The sequence below is a fragment of the Staurois parvus genome, unplaced genomic scaffold (genome assembly GCF_062004578.1).
Source record: "Staurois parvus isolate SC_StPar_1 unplaced genomic scaffold, SC_StPar_1.0 ptg000347l, whole genome shotgun sequence".
NCBI lineage: Eukaryota > Metazoa > Chordata > Amphibia > Anura > Ranidae > Staurois > Staurois parvus.
In genome coordinates, this window is record NW_028318143.1 from 14,464,003 (window position 1) to 14,481,713 (window position 17,711).

Below are 17,711 nucleotides of genomic sequence, written 5' to 3' on the forward strand. Positions count from 1 at the left end.
TAACAAACTCCAACGATTACCTTTGTAGTATGTACCCCCATGTGCAGTTCCACCCATAATGCTTCAGTCTCATCACACTCACCATCAACTAGGTCCTCTTTCACACTCGCTTCCTATCCCAAACAATTCCTCTGGCAGTTGTGGCTGCAATCTTTCTTGGTCGATCTGACCTTGGCTTCGTATCAAGAGATCCCCAAATTTTCCACTTCTTAATAATTTACTGAACTTTTCCTTTGGGAATCTGATAGAGACCTCAGTTATGCTCAACTGCTGCAGCTGCAGGGCAATTATAATGGCAAAATTCAAAGTCATACGACCCTCTGATAGTCACTCCATAATATAGGACATGAATAAAATTGGTAAATCAAGCAGCAGGCTAGTACTGGATTCAACCATAGGTTCCTAACAGGAACTTTAGTTGGAGGAAGTTGGTCTTTTTGAGTGCCACAGCACAGAACGATTATTGAGTAGAACATTTTAAATGAGACTAATATAAGGCCATGTATGGGTTACAGTGAAAGTACATATGTCTGGTATAATGAAGTACGCATGTTAGGGGCTAGAGCCAAATAAATACAATATCAGTGTGGCAGAGTGTACATCTGCCTAGGTGCTTATTAAAACACAGCTGTCAGTCGTGTGTAGGGTGTGGGTCATGTACCTGGAGGAGGAGGGCATGGCCGAGTAGGAGTTCCAGTCTTCGGTGGCAGTGCAGGAGGCGTCTCTGTCTGTAGGGTTTCTGTTTCAAAAGTGCCTTTATTGTTTAGTGTCTCTTTTTCTTTAAGGGGTAAGGTGCCATCAGCAGAGTCTGTGTCATTGTTCTGCTTAAAAAAAAAAAAAGCCAAAACATGGTTAAAGTTCACCTGACGTCCTAGAGGAAACAATATGCTATGAAAAAGATAAGAAAAAACATCAATGCCCCCCTGCATCTTTTAATTTTATAAGAATTAAAGCATATGTAAACTTTGTCAACCAGCTTTCCCCATTTACTCCTTTTTGGTTAGGTATGCCATTAAAAACATTTTGAAACCTGTGTGATAAGTGCAAAAAAAAAGTTGACCTTCTCAGAAATGTAGAGCTGTCCTGTATCCTCTGCCACATCCTAGGCTTTTTTTTTTAATTCATATTTTTTACTACAGAATGGTTGGCCTTTATGTTAAGATCTGAGAACAGAAATAGCAGAGTAGTTTAACAAAACGCAGCCCACAACAGGGCTTAGGAGCCGACTGCATTTCTGGCAGGGCAGTCAGCAGGTATTTTTCTGTACCTGAAGGGTCTTTAAAAGATTCAAACATGGACAAGCGTGCAAGTACTGCAGATATGTACCACATATTTTATTTTAAGTGGCCAATGTTTTAATGTTGCCCTGACACACACATTAAGTACATTTTGAGTGATATTAAGTGCCATCAACTGAACTAGTTCAGCCCAATAGCTTTGCATATAGCTACTGAATGGGAGGGAACTACTGTTGAGAGAGCGGTCTCTTGTTGCTGGCTGCTAGGAGATCTGCTGCTGCTGGAGTGGTATTTTGTTGTGGGGAGGTCCATTGTTGCTGGGGGAAGTCTATTGTTGTGAGTGGGGGGGTCTACTGTTGCTCACTGCAGGGGGGTATATTATACTGTCTTTCTTATAATGAACAAATTCCATATAAATTACTTAGTAGCACACAATTATACTTGGTTCTGTATTCTCTAAAAGGGGCGGTACTGGGAGGTGGGTAGGGGATGGAACCAAAAGAGAGTGTTCAGAGCTGGGTAGGGGGTGGAACCAAGAGAAACTGCTCAAAGGTGGGTAGGGGGTGGAACCAAGGGACAGTGCTAAGAGATGGGTAGGGGGTAGAACCAAAAGACAGTGCTCAGAGGTGGGTAGGGGGTAGAACCAAGAGAAAGTGCTCAGAGGTGGGTAGGGGGTAGAACCAAGAGACAGTGCTCAGAGGTGGGTAGGGGGTAGAACAAAGACAGTGCTCATAGGTGGGAAGGGGGTAGAACAAAGAGACAGTGCTCATAGGTGGGAAGGGGGTGGAACCAAGGGACAATGTTTAGAGCTGGGTAGGGGGTGGAACCAATAGAAAGTGCTCAGAGGTGGGTAGGGGGTGGAACCAATAGAAAGTGCTCAGAGGTGGGTAGGGGGTAGAACAAAGACAGTGCTCATAGGTGGGAAGGGGGTAGAACAAAGAGACAGTGCTCATAGGTGGGAAGGGGGTAGAACAAAGAGACAGTGCTCATAGGTGGGAAGGGGGTGGAACCAAGGGACAATGTTTAGAGCTGGGTAGGGGGTGGAACCAATAGAAAGTGCTCAGAGGTGGGTAGGGGGTGGAACCAAGGGACAGTGCTCAGAGGTGGGTAGGGGGTAGAACCAAGAGACAATGCTCATAGGTGGGAAGGGGGTGGAATCAAGGGGCAGTGTTCAGAGGGGGGTAGGGGGCGGAACCAAGGGACAATGTTTAGAGCTGGGTAGGGGGTGGAACCAATAGAAAGTGCTCAGAGGTGGGTAGGGGGTGGAACCAAGGGACAGTGCTCAGAGGTGGGTAGGGGGTAGAACCAAGAGACAGTGCTCAGAGGTGGGAAGGGGGTAGAACCAAGAGATAGTGCTCAGAGGTGGGTAGGGGGTAGAACAAAGAGACAGCTGTGTGTAGGGGGTAAAACAAAGAGACAGTGCTCATTGGTGGGTAGGGGGTGGAACCAAGGGACAGTGTTCTGAGATGGGTAGGGGGTGGAAACAAGAGATGGCGCTCAGAGGTGGGTAGGGGGCAGAGACAAAGGGTGACTCAGGAGGGAGTTCCTGCATCTATTCTCTGAGAAAAAAAAGCTCTGATATATACACACACATATACATACCATACTTTTCCAGATACGATACCTTAGAAAGTGTGCTGAAGTCAGCAAATCCGCTTCCAAAAGACTCATTACCAAAAAATGAAGCAAATGGGTCATCACTCCCTAGAGAATCAGATAGAGGAAATTGCATAACAGGATGTTACTTTGATGCTACAATACAAATTACAGGATTATGAAACAATCAGTAATAATCACCTACAAATATCACTTACCAGACTGACTGGCTGCTTGGACAAAAGTTCCTCCAGGGGCAAATGGGTCATTGCTATTCAGAGCCTCCACCTGGAATTTACAAAAAAAAAAAAAAAGTACAGTCTTTTGACATAACATGTAACAACACGGGACAATTCTCTGCCACCCACAGCCCTTTAACTTATTTTCAAGTGATCCTGCAGCTCTGTGTGAGTGACATGACCGGACTGGAGGGGATTAAAAAAAAATGGAGGTAAGTACACAATTCTTTTTTATACAGATTAGGATCAAGGAAGGGGAGTGAAAATTTTTAAGAATAGCTATATTTATGTTTTTCTACCAATTTACAATTAAAAATGGTCCATTTCACAACTCACTCTTTTAAAGCGTCAAGTTGAACATCTTCAATCATTAGTTCAGCACATTAAGAAGTTACAGCCCTGGCCAAAAGTTTTGAGAATGGCACAAATATTAATTTTCACAAAGTTTGCTGTCGCAGTTTTTATGATGGCAATTTGCATATACTTCAGAATGTTATGAAGAGTGATCAGATGAATTGCAATTAATTGCAAAGTCCGTCTTTGCCATGAAAATGAACTTAATTCCAAACATTTCCACACTGCCAAAAAAGGACCAGCTGACATCATGTCAGTGATTCTCTTGTTAAAACAGATGTCAGTGTTGATGAGGACAAGGCTAGAGATCACTCTGTCATGCTGACTGAGTTAGAATAACAGCTTGCAAGCTTTAAAAGGAGGGTGGTGCTTGAAATCATTGTTCTTCCTCTGTTAACCATGGTTACCTGCAAGGAAACACATGCATTCATCATTGCTTTGCACAAGAGAGGATTCACAGGCAAGGATATTGCTGCTACTAAGATTGCACCTAAATCAACCATTTATTGGATCATCAAAAACTTCAAGGAGAGAGGTTCAATTGTTGTGAAAAAGGCTTCAGAGCACCCAAGAAAGTCCAGCAAGCGCCAGGACTGTCTCCTAAAGTTGATTCAGCTGCGGGATCGGGGCACCACCAGTGCAGAGCTTGCTCAGGAATGGCAGCAGACAGGTGAGAGTGCACCTGCACGCAGAGTGAGGTGAAGACTTTTGGAGAATGGCCTATTGTCACAAAGGGCAGGAAAGAAGCCACTTCTCTCCAGGAAAAACAATAAGGACAGACTGATATTCTGCAAAAGGTACAGGGACTGGACTGCTGAGGATTGGGGTAAGTCATTCTCTAGGATGAATCCCCTTTCCGAATGTTTGGGGAATCCGGAAAAACCTTGTCCAGAGAAGACAAGGTGAGCACTACCATCAGTCCTGTGTCATGCCAACAGTAAAGCACCCTGAGACCATTCACATGTGGGGTTGCTTATCAGCCAAGGGAGTGGGATCACTCACAGTTTTGCCTAAAAACACAGCCATGAATAAAGAATGGTACAAAAACATCCCCCGAGAGCAACTTCTCCCAACCATCCAAAAACAGTTTGGTGATGAACAATGCCTTTTCAAGCATGATGGAGCACCTTGCCATAAGGCAAAAGTGATAACTAAGTGGTTTAGGGAACAAAACATTGAAATTTTGGGTCCATAGCCAGGAAACTCCCCCAATCTTAATCCCATTGAGAACTTGTGGTCAATCCTCAAAAGGTGGATAAACTAAAACAACCCCACAAACTCTGACAAACTCCAAGCATTGATCATGCAAGAATGGGCTGCCATCAGTCAGGATGTGGCCCAGAAGTTGATTGACAGCATGCCAAGACGAATACCAGAGGTCTTGAATAAGAAGAGTCAAGACTGCAAATATTGACTGTGCATAAACTTAATGTATTTGTCAATAAAAGCCTTTGATACTTATGAAATGCTTGTACTTATACTTCAGTATGCCATAGTAACTTCTGAAAAAAGATCTAAAAAACACCAAAGCAGCAGACTTTGTGAAAACTAATATTTGTGTCGTTCTCAAAACTTTTGGCCAGGCCTGTACTGTGTTTCTTGCATCATAAATAAATTCACTGATATCGAGAAGAAACTGAAACCCTTCTAATGTTCCTGGAAGCATTTGAGACCACAGAGACTGTACGAAAATAAGCTTTTGTTTTGTGATTCTACTGCTCCACTCCAGCTTGCTCTAGAAAGTTGTCTGTACTGTCAGCCTGGGTTCACATATATGCGGTGCGGTATATTGCATGTGATTCACACACGAACCGCACTGCATTCCTGTGCAAATCACATGCGAATTGTGCGCGGTGCAATTGGAGCCATACATTTTGTATGGCTTCAAGCATCAAAAACATGCAGGACCCTTTTTTTGGTCTGCACTAGAATCGGATCGCATGGATATTCACACCTATGCGATCCGATTCTGCATATCGCGTTTCGTTTTGTGGACTGCTTTCGGGGTGTTGTTAACGTAACATTCACACCCACAGTGGTTCGCACGAACGGGGTGCGATTCTGATGCAGTGCAGAATTCTCACAGAAAATGCTGCGAATTCTGCACCGCATCAGTGTGAACCAGGGCGTAGTGTCCCTGCTGCTAAACCCTCCACTGTGAGCTGCAGTGTTTAAGAGGGAACTTGTGAGACACAAAGGAAGGAGCGATTGGCTCAGTTGGAGAAGGTAAAAGGAATTCTCTAAGTTTATTTTATGAGGTTTGTGCATCACAACTGGCTTGGGTAATAACTGTATCTAGACTGTTACATAGGAACCTTTACTTGTAACGTAACACTAACCTTCATTGCAAACACCTGAACTCAATAAGTTGGAAAGGTGTCCACATAAGCCTGTGTAAAGCTGGCCATGCAAGTGTAGATTTTCAGACAAGAATATTCATAAGAAAAGTTGTACGAAAATTCTTTGAACATTCGATGAATGGACGAATATCGTTTGAAAATTGTATTTTGCTTTTAACATTCGATTTTAAATGAATGTCATTTCTGAATGATAACCACAAACACTGGCCGAAAATTTGTTTGATTAAGAAAAGGTTTTCTTCCTTCCCCTTTAAGTTTTCCCCTCACTACTGTCGAATACGAACATCGATTTGACCCCACTAACGATTAAAAAAATCAAACAAATATTCTTGACATGAAAATCTATATGTGTATGGCCAGCTTAAAGCGGAGTTCCACTCACCCTGTCAAAAAATGAAAGTCAGAAGCTACAAAAACTGTAGCTGATGACTTTTAAAAAACAGCCACTTACCTGTCCCTCAGTCCCACGGTGTGTCCCCCGCAGCCCATTTCACTGGCCATCCTGTATTCCAGGAGGCCGGCATCTTCAGTGTGGGCACCTGGCTGTGACAGCTTGTGGCTTCACAGCCGGGTACCCACTGTGCATGTGCGAGTAGCGCTGCGCTTCATGAATGGTCCTGTAATCTTCTGGGACCTGTCACGTGTCCCAAAAGACTAAAGGGAGGGAGGACACCTTCTGCTTCCGATCGCCTAGGCGATCGGACCAGACGTAGGAGCGGGTACCTGTCAAATTCGGGTACCAGCTCCCCCCGGACCCCTAAAGGTGCCAATCCTTAATGGGGAGCAGTCCTTAAAGCAGAACTTCCCCTTTTGGGTGGAGCTCCGCTTTAAGTAACGTGACCTCACTGGAGGGGATTAAAAATAGTAAAGTTGTAAAGTTTCTGGAAATTTGCTCTGATAACTGCAAGATTAGATTTTGTGGTGAAATGTCTGGTGTATCTTTTGAGCTACAAGCATCATGAGATTGATTATCTCACTTATCAGGACCCCAAGTGTCTGGGTCTGCTCCGTAAACTAAAGATGGCCATAGATGGATCACATTTCTGCAGGTCCCTGCTGAACTATCCATCTACAGGCAGGCTGGTTGTACCGAAGTCGATACATCAATCAACTTGGGTACAACCAGCCTGTCAGATTTTTTACATGATATTACTGTCGGCGGCTATAGTCCTTGGCAGCAATCATTGTGTTCTGTCGGCAGGGGAAGTCCTTGCCGGCAGAACACAATAGCACTGCGGGAGGGATTTCCCCATCAACACTGTATTGATGGGAGAAACAAGCAATTTTGTTTCCTGCATCCTGCGATTGCAGGAAAGGGAATCGAATCATCTATTGCATTCCTGAAGATGGACATAGATGGATTGGAATTTAGCTGGTTCAACAGGTACCAGACAATTTTCGATCCATGTGTGGCCACTGCAGTTGAACAGAAGTCACTCTACTGATTGACTTCTGTTCAACCCCCCTATCAGATAAAAGATGCTTGATCAGCAAAACCACCCAATGGCTGCAGTACTGATCTGTGTTTTCTGACAGCGGAGGAGCCTCCTCGCTGTCAGAATACAGTAGTACCATGGGGAAGAGTTCAAATATGTTAATAGGGTAATTGATTCAATTTTTTTTTTTTCATTCAGCTTGCTGACCGAACAAAAAAATAAACCGAACCATGTATGACCGGCTTAACGGGGGAGAAAGAGAGGCACTTATGTAGGCCTGTAGTGCACAGGTTGGGTTCAAGGGGTAGGGAAGAAAGTGGCAGAGAACAGCAGCAGTTAAGATCTTGGATTTAGTAATGTACAGATTTCCAACAAATAAAATATCTAACGGTGTCAAATGTGCCATGAAAAGGGTATTATAAAACATCAAAAGTCCCTTATCAACTAAAGTAGCACATCTGCAGAATAGAACTTCCAATACACTGGCCACCTGCACTTACAATCAGTTCAGTGCCACCTCATAGTTAATGATGGTAACAACTAGCTTTGGAAGTGGAGCTACAATGTTGAATGCTACATTTCAGAATACATGTAAGTACATGCTGAATATGCTATGAAATAGCTGGCCTCTTCCACTAAGTACACTACCACTCTCTTCTGTGTTGAGCTAGTGAAAAAAGCTGCATCACTGCCATCCACATGGGCAATTAGGACGCCAAGTGTGCCCACAGCAGGTAGCAACAACACTTCATACAAGTACTGAAATGCATGAGGAGTGGGCATCCAGTAAAACCACTGTTCAGCTGCCAGTTTTTACTGCTACCCTTTCCCCAGCTGCCTGTGGGAAAGAGGCTTAGAGATGCCTGAATCACTTCCACTAAGAAGCCTATCACCAGCTGAACAAATGTAAATACTCCTGGCTTCTTAAATCCTGTTCTGCTAGCCATCATTTAGAAAAGGTTCTGGCAGACAAGAAGGTAACAAAAACCAAGTCAACACTTTAAGCCTATATTAAACACATACTTCACCACATACCGAGGAGACGCTATTTTCTGAAGCTGCAGCTGAGAAGGGATCCGCTTTTGATGACATGAAAGGATCCTCATTGGAGGAAGTGAAAGGATCAGCTTTAGAAGATGAAAAGGGATCTGTTTTAGATGGCAGAAAGGGATCTACTTTATCTGCTTTTGTGGCTGGGAAAGGATCTGCTTTGGAGGATGAGAATGGATCTGTTGCAGGCTGCTTGAAAAACACATCGGTGGCAAATGGGTCAGAATCTTTAAAAGGATCTCCGCCAAAAGGATCTGTAAATAAAGTGGTAAAAAATTAGTGTTGACAACCTTGCTGGATCTTTAGTTATCATGCAGTAACAGAAGGATTGCCATAAATAGGAATATCATTATACATATAAGAGCTGTCAGGCTAAGGAATAAAGTACAAAACAGGTAAGTTTAAGATGAACTGGAATTCGTTGTAAAGCTAGAATGCATTCACTGCATTAACCACTTGAGCTCCTGAGGATTTACCCCCCTTAATGACCAGGCCTCTTTTTGCTACTTGGCGCTACACTAATTCAACTGATAATTGTGCGGTCATGCAATGCTGCACCCAAACGAAATTTACGTCCTTTTTTTCACACAAATAGAGCTTTCTTTCGGTGTAACTTGATCACCTGTGCGCTTTTTATTTTTCATGCTATAAACAAAAAAACGCCAAATATTTTGAATAAAAACAATATTTTTTATTTTCAGCTATAAAAAATATATAGTAAACTCAAAGTTGGTAATAAATTTAGGCCAAAATGTATTCTGCTACATGTTTTTGGTAAAAAAAAATCCCAATAAGTGTATATTGATTGCTTTGTGTGATAGTTATAGCGCCTACAAACTATGGTATAAATACTGCAATTTACGCCATTTTTCTGCTATACAGCGCTGCGCTAGTTTAACGGACAATTGCGCGGTCATGCAATATGGTACATAAATGAAATTTACATCCTTTTTTTCCCCACAAATTGAGCTTTCTTTCGGTGGTATTTGATCGCCTGTGCGGTTTTTATTTTTTGCGCTATAAAAAAAAAAGGCTGACAGTTTTGAGGAAAAAAAAACTATATTTTGGACTTTTTGCTATAAAACATGTCCAGTAAAAAAAAAATGCAAAAATCAAATTTAGTCAAATTTCTGCCAAAATGCATTCTGCGACATGTCTTTGCTAAAAAAAAAACCCAATACGTGTAAATTAATTGGTTTACGTGAAAGTTATAGCGTTTACAAATGGCGGGAAAGATACTGGGATTTTTAGGGGTTTTTTTATACTAAGAATGGCGGTGATTAGCGAATTATGGCAGCGATCAGGGACTTATGGCAGCGACCAGCGACTTATGGCGGGACTGCGGCGGACATTCTGACACGGGGGTACTGACTTGGGGTCACTGACATCCCCAAAAACACTAATACAGTGATCAGTGCAAAAAAAAAAAAAACTGACACTGTACTAATGGCAATGGGGAGGAAGGGGTTAACTTTATTTAGCAGGAAAGGGTTATAGGAGTGAGGGGGAGTGTTTTACTAGGGGGCGGGGGTGTGTACTGGGCGGGACAAGGCTGATCGAGAAAGTGAAACTATTCTTTCTCGATCAGCTCATCCTCGAGCTGACAGACAGCACAGCTACTGCAGCTGTGCTCTCTGTCACCGTTTACCACTGATCGCCGGGACATAGCCGCTAATGAGCAGCTGTGACCCGGCAACTGACATCTGCGGCGGTGATCCACAGGACAAATAGGGCGGCAGCGCGCCTCGCGCGCGCCCCCTATTTGTTTACAAAACGTACATTTTAAAACATCGTTTTGCCTGTGAGTGCCGCCCTGCCCCCGTATATGTACAGTGGCTGGGCGACATGCGGTTAAGGTAAAAAAAACCTTTGGTGGTCAGCTTTTCCACCAGCACCCCCTTATACTTACCTGAGCCTGATCACGAACCAGCGATGTGCATGAGAGCAGCAGTTCTCTCATCTCTCTCTATCTCCTAATTGGCTCAGAGACAGCAGCGGCAGCCATTGGCTCCTGCTACTGTCAATTACAGCCTGTGAAGAGAGGCGAGGGGGGCAGGGCCAAGCTGTGTGTGAATCGACATACAAAGTGAGGCTCAGGAGCAGTGGCTTGCTATAGGGGCACTCAGCGGGCAGGGGGAGTCGAGAAGAAGAGGATTGGGGCTGCATTGTGCAAAACCATTGCAAAGAGCAGGTAAGTATTTCATATTTATTATTTTTAAAATAAAAAATTTACGGTTTATAATCACTTTAGGGAAAATGTCTAAATACACAGATGGAATACAGAGAGCAATTTCACCTGCCAAATTATTTGTATTTCTGTCCATCCAATTCTGTGATTTACATAATAAATTACTATAAGAAAGCACAGTCAGGCAGATGACATGGCTTCCTCTGTTATACAGTAGTTATAGATAATATAATATTGATACTCTTTGATAGATGTTAATCTGTTAGTCTTTTTTGGATAACAAGGTATTTTATCATATGCACTTTTGCCTTTTCTTTTCCTACATAATCAGCAATGTTCACACCCCTGAAGTGGAAACTTTTATTTTATTGTATTCTCTATAAAGTTCAACAAGGTTGCATACATGCACGGAATAAATCATAACAAGAAATATTCAGAGAACAATCCACATCGGCATCAGGCATATATGAGGCATAATATAAATAATAAACTCCACTGCCTTGGTCTCCAAGAGTCAGCTCTTTCCTGGATCTCCTACCTATCACAGCACTCCTTCAGCGTTACCTATGACTCTGTCTCCTCCTCTCCACTTTCTCTTTCTGTAGGGGTCCCTGAAGGCTCTGTTCTTGGACCCCTTCTCTATCTACACCTCCTCTCTTGGTCACCTGATAAAACTCCCACGGCTTCCAATACCAGCTCTATGTCGATGACACCCAAATCTATTTCTCTACTTCTCACCTCAATCCTTCAGTCTCCTCTCGCATTACTAACGGACATATCAGCACCACTTCCTTAAACAAAATCTCTTTATAACGGCGCTGATATAACCTCCCCACTCCAGTGACCTCCTCTATGACTTTTCCATCGAGATCAGTAATGCAACTATCAGTCCCTTCCCTCAAGTCAGGGTAAAAGGTGTAATCCTGGACTCTGACCTATCCTTTCAGTCTCCAATCCAATCACTGTCAAAAGCATGTAGATTGCCCCTATTTACCTAATGAAACCACCATGCTACTCATTCACTCCTTTGTTCTCTCTCGCCTTAACTATTGCAACTCCCTTCATACTTCATATTTTTTAACTTTCCTCATAGGCCTACATCTCTGTAGGCTATCCCCTCTTCAGTCTATCATGAATGCTGCTGCCAGACACATCTACCTTACCAACCACTCAGTGTGTGCCAGTCCTCTCTGCCAATTCCTCCATTGGCTTCCTATTGATCAATGAATAAAAATCAAAATACTAACAACATCATACAAAGCTATTCACAACTCTGCCCAGAGCTACAGTGGATATAAAAAGCCTACACACCCCTGTTAAAATGTCATGTTTCTGTGATGTAAAAAAATGGGACAAAGATAAATAATTTCAGAACTTTTTCCACCTTCAATGTGACCTATAAACTGTACAACTCAGTTGAAAAACAAACTGAAATCTTTGGGGGGGGGAGTAAACAAAAAAACTAAAATAATGCGGTTGCATAAGTGTGCACACCCTTAAACTAATACTTTGTTGAAGCACCTTTTGATGTGATTCCAGCACTCAGTCTTTTTGGGTATGAGTCTATCAGCATGGCACATCTTGACTTGGCAATATTTGCCCACTCTTCCTTGCAAAAACACTCCAAATCTGTCAGATTGCGAGGGCATCTCTTGTGTACAGCCCTCTTCAGATCCCCCTACAGATTTCGATCGGATTCAGGTTTGGGCTCTGGCTGGGCCATTCCAAAACTTTAATCTTCTTCTGGTGATTGGTACATCACTAATCTTGTCTCCAAAGATCACCCAAACTGTCCTCTCCACCTCTCATGATCTTTTGCTCTCAAGCTCCCTTGTCTCCTCCTCTAATGCTCATCTCCTGAACTTCGCCAGAGCCTCTCCCATCCGCTAGAACTCTCTACCTTAATCTGTCCGACTATCCCCTACTCTGGCTGCCCCCTGAAAACTCAACTCTTCACGGAAGCCTATCACACCTCCAATTAAACATTTATTATTTCCATGAGCTCATCCCCCACTGTTATAACTCTTTGTACCACTTGCCCCACCCTATTAGAGTGTAAGTTCTTATGAGGAGGGCCCTTCTAATCCTCTTGTGTTTTAATTGTATTGTAACTGTAGTGTCTCCCTTTATAGTGTAAAGCACTGTGCAAACTGTTGGCGCTATATAAATTCTGTATAATAATAAAATCAATTCATGTGGTTATATTGCTAAACATAGAACTGTCTGTAAGTGCAGTACTGGCTCATTTTAACCCTTTTATTGAATAAACATTGCTACACTATTGATGGAAGTGCGGAAAATTGCATGTGATTTGGACAGGAATTGCATTTAATTTTTTGCAGTGCGATTTGAGCCCATCCATTTTGTACAAGCTCAAATCGCACTGATAGGTACTTGGTATTGGTGAGTATTTGAGCACAAGTATCAGTACTTGTACTCGCCGTAAAAAAACAGGTATCGGTGTATCCCCATTTACAGCCATTTTAAGGTGCATGTAATCCCCAAAAATGAAATTTGGGTTTTGTTATTTGTTTGAAAAAATGGGTGATTATGTTGGAAATTCAGAGCTGTCCTATGTCTACAGTACTGAGTATTCAAGAAGAGTAATTAAACCCCCCTCAGTATCTGTCTTGGGACTACAGCATGAACAGGCTAGCCATTCACATGTAGCCCTGTGGGGTAGAACAAGAGAAATCAATCAATTCCCCCATCCACACCAAACAGCACTGAATCTCCATGGCCGCTATTGTATTTAGACAGCCACAGCACCTGCAGCTTTCTGAGTACCCCAACAGCACCTACATCCAATAGGATCTTGACTATCTTGGCAAGAGAAATTACAGCTGCGCTAACAACACTTGGTTCTCAAAGTTGTGTGTTTTCAGCCCACAACAGACAGGAGCCAGATCAACAGGTATTGTCCTGTACATCCGGGGTCTTTTAATGGATAAAACATAGAAGAAAAGTGTATGTATTGTGAAGCGGTCCTTAAATTGTTCTTTTTTTGCCTTGACAAATATTTTAAGCCAACTCGATACCAGGGGCGGACTGACAACTCATGGGGCCCCCGGGCAATAGGGGATCATGGGGCCCCTGTGTCCTTGCCCAAACTCAAAAAAGCCTATGAAAAAGGTACCAGGGGCATCTCATGGGGCCCCCTACTGACCCCAGGCCCTCCAAATGGTCAGTCCTCCCCTGCTCGATACATTTTAAATGTATGTAAATGTTATCCATTTTAAAAAATCTAAATCTCTGTTATTTCTAAAAAGTACGTTTTTCTTTTCATAGAGTTTTTCAGCTGTAGATTTACTCCTGAACAAAGAAATAAGAAAATACTGCATATTATCACACACAACTTACCTATTTTACCAAAAGGGTCATCTTTAAATGGATCACCTTAAAAAGAAAGGGAGAAAAGGTATGAATGACAAAAAAAAAGAAATATCAGCACAAAATACATAAAGAACCATTACCAATATAAAGTAAGAAAACAGTAAGTGACTGTGCTCCTGTGAGATCCATAAGGAGCCACACTGTTGCAGCAGCACACTCTCTGGCTGGTCCTTGACAAGTGTGTGTATGAAGAAGATACTGATATGGAAATCCATATATCCCTAGGATGTATAATAGAAGGCCCCTCCATAAGAATGAATGCGATTTTTTTCCATATATGCGCAGAAGAGACACCAGCCAAAGAACTTGCAGCAGCAGCTGTGCGGATAGTAAGGGCCACATAGCAGAGATACAGCAGTAGTGTGGAAAAGTATAAACATTTGTAAGGCATTATGCAGAGCAACATCAATCTACTATAGCATATGAGGCTAAACTACTGCACAGATATGACATTTAAAAGAGATATGAAATTTAAAAGGCCAGGTGTAGGCTGCGAAGGCTACAGATCAGTGCGGGACTATCTGCTTCCATCCTCTGGTGTCCAAGTAATGAAAATGCATGACATACCAATACTCTCAAGGCTGGACACCAGTTGCGTTTGCAATAAATCTCTCCTTTCATCTTCCATAAATATTAAATATCCTGTTCAGCGTTACAATTTCATTTCTACAGGCAAGAAGCACTCTGCTAAACCTTGGAAGGTCGCCATGAGTGCAACTTACCCATAGGAATGAATGAGGACGACGACCTGGTGGGTATTTTTTTCCTGGAAAGTCAGTGTGGTGCCTGCCAGAGCCACAAATAGAAGATTGCTGGATCAAGGAGGAAAGTATTTTATTTGTCCAGCTGATCAGCACTCAAGGGGTGGGGGAGCAGATTTACAGGGAGAAAAAAACAAACAAAAAAAAAAAAACAACTTACTGCCCACAAAAGGATCACTCTGGAAGAAGTCCAGTCCCGACTCTGGCACAGGCTGTGCAGGCGGTGCACTTTGTTTTGTTTCAAAAGGATCTACATGGAACGTGACCTCCTACAGGCAAAGAAATAACATAACTAAGCCTCTGTTCACACATTGCTTTATAATATAGTTTTTTACATCATCTGAAAATCTCTTGACATGCTGACAGTACAGCTGTCTACTTGTATAAATATTAGTTGTGTGTCATGACCCAGAAAGAAGGGAAAGCGAGAACACAGAGGGAAGTGATGATAAAGAAATGGGAGAGGGAAGGAGGAATGGAGGGTGAAGGAAAGTGTAAAGTGAAGTGAAAACAAGAAAAGAGGAGAAGAGAGAAGGGAAGGGAACAGCAAGGGAGAGGAGGGACCTAAAACTGAGGAAAGCAAAGAGAAGAGGCAAAGAGAGGAGGGAGTGGAGGAGGAATTGAGAAGATTGGAGGGCAGATAAGCTGAGAAGAGAGGAGGAAAAGGCAGAGGAAAGAAAGAAAGACGAGTGTTGAGAAGAGAGGAGTGAAGGTTAGTGTAGGGAATAAGACAGGGTAAAAGGAAGGAATTAGAAGAGAAAAAAGAAAGATTTATAGATACAGTATTACCTTGTCAAGAGTAACAGGCACATTATTGTGTTCATCTTTGTCCTCTGCATCACTCCCTGATGTATGGGCAATATCAGGACTGCTCCTTACCTAGAAAAAAAAGAAACCCGCTTGAATTTTGTTTGTAAAACTGATAACATTTATAAATAATGTTTGTATATCTAGCACGGGTTTTCTCAACCAGGGTTTCATGGAACTTTAGGGTTCCTCCAAAGGTTTTTAGGAGTTCCTTGAGCAATGAGCCACTTCTGCCTCTCAGATAAGTTTCCACTGACACCACTGATCTATTTTCAATCTTATCTGTAAAAGGGTAATTCTTCTCAATGACAACTTTAAGGAGCATTTTTCTTATTGGCCATCACACTATTGTATCATGGATTGTAAATAGAGTAAATTTTAGCAGAGGTTCCCTGAGACCAGAACGTTGTGAATTAAACAATATATTATATTACACGCACAGAATAAACAAGCTTGTAAATGAGTGCAATAAGGGAGCAGCCAGCACACATTCCATATACCAAGTGGGTGAATCCAAGACTCTGAAACCAAAAGGGTGTGTTATAGTAAACACCACTCAGAATCCTCTTCAAAAGAGGATGATTGCTCACAGGCACTGATGCAGTGGTATCACTTTACCCTGTTAAACCCTGAAGTACGGTGCCAGCACTCTGCACTCAATGCAAAACCTTAAACCATACTAGTGCCATTGATGTACTTACCGAGGAGCTTTGGTTCTGATCTTCTACCTGAGCCAGGGTCTCATACTCTGGGTTCTCATGAAGATTGGCAGGCTCACTGCTACTATTACTTAGGCTTGAGTGATCTCCAGTACCATTGACCATGACCAGATCTAAATGAGGACGCCAGCTCAGCTGAATTTGATCATTTATGTGATTCTCAGCAGTCTTTTGTAGCTTTGCCTATTGAAAAAAAAAAAATTAAATGAGACAGTTTGATACAAAAATGCCCTAATAATCAAATTAAGATGATTAGTTTAAAGGGTTAGTTCACCTTTACCAAAAAACTGCCTATGCAGATAAGGGGTGTCTGCGGATAAAAGCAAACTGTGCAGCCCTGACTAAAGTGGAATACTGCCCCTGCTATAGGTGTAGGCCATTTACGTACCTCATGAAGCCTGACTGGAATACTCCTAGGATGTTGCTAAGTGAGGCCTAGTCATTGGGGTCACCTCTACCATCACAGGAGTGAGCTCTGAGACACTGAGCTCAGAGCTCCTGCATCAGGGGAGAGAAAGAGCATGTGAGGGGGTCTAAATCAGTGAAAAAGCTCATTCCTGCGATTGAGGAGGTGAGCAGTAATGACTAAGCCTCACTTAGCAATGTCCTGGAAGTATTCCAGTCAGGATTCATGAGGTATGTAAATGGCCTACACCTATAAGAAGGACATTATTCCACTTTAGTCAGAGACACACAGCTTGTTTTTATCCACAGACACCCATTACCTGCATGAAGAGTTCTTTGGTGAAGGTGAACTATCCCTTTAAAGATGAACATCAGGGAGATATTAAAAAAAAAATACACAACCCACTGGCTATACACAACAAACAAACTTTAGATCGAGGGCTAAATTCACAATTAAAGTGGAACTTTACTCAGAAAATGAAGTCCTGATAGATGACAGATAGATGTAAAACATTAAAAAGAAGTGCCTATATTGTTTAAAATCTAGCAAGGACTGGTCTCACCCTGCTCTGCACAGACTCATTTGCCCTGCATTCTCGGAACTGCGAGTCACTAGAGGCCGCTCTGCTGACAGCCTCACGAATTACTGCTTGAGCAGAGGAGGAGAAAAGAATGACAAACTCTGTTGCCAGTGAGATACCAAAGAGTTAAACTTACAAGGATAGTGTAAGGCCAGCCATACATAGATAGAAAAAAATTAAATCGGCTGGTTCAACACGAACCAGCCAAATTTCGATCCATGTATAGTCACGCTGGTTGTATACAAGTATTTTTCTGACGATCGGTGCCACTGGTCTTCCCGCTGTCAGACTACAGTAGTTCAGCAGGAGGGATTCTCCTATCCACATCAAATGTGTGGATAGGGGAATCGATTAATTTTCTTTTGTTCAACCCACTGGTTGAACAATCATACAAACAAAAAAAAAAAAAAGACAACCTCATATATGGCCAGCTTAAAGCAGGCCATAGATTAGTCATTTTCTTGTTTAACCAGTGGGTTGAATAAAAAAATAAAAAGACTTGAGTCCTCCATCTGCACGTTCGATGTAGGGGGAATCCTCTACAATTGTCGGTCTTTTTTTGTTTATAGCACATAAAATAGAAA

The 17,711-nt window shown here is 42.4% G+C and overlaps 1 protein-coding gene across 4 annotated transcripts in view; it reads right to left on the minus strand.

Annotated features, from left to right (window-relative positions):
* Nucleotides 1-17,711, minus strand: part of EPS15 (epidermal growth factor receptor pathway substrate 15) — a 181,653-nt gene that overhangs the window by 20,650 nt on the left and 143,292 nt on the right. For 2 of the 4 annotated variants that reach the window (XM_089684469.1, XM_089684466.1), the window contains 8 exons: nt 16,124-16,324; nt 15,405-15,494; nt 14,776-14,884; nt 13,822-13,857; nt 8,259-8,527; nt 3,053-3,122; nt 2,863-2,942; nt 662-821 (listed from right to left, as the gene is read on the minus strand). In XM_089684469.1, the coding sequence (XP_089540595.1) occupies nt 662-821; nt 2,863-2,942; nt 3,053-3,122; nt 8,259-8,527; nt 13,822-13,857; nt 14,776-14,884; nt 15,405-15,494; nt 16,124-16,324 (1,015 nt within the window). Of the gene's footprint in view, nt 1-661; nt 825-2,862; nt 2,943-3,052; nt 3,123-8,258; nt 8,528-13,821; nt 13,858-14,775; nt 14,885-15,404; nt 15,495-16,123; nt 16,325-17,711 lie in introns of all 4 variants that reach the window. The other 2 variants (XM_089684467.1, XM_089684465.1) reach the window with 1 other exon arrangement.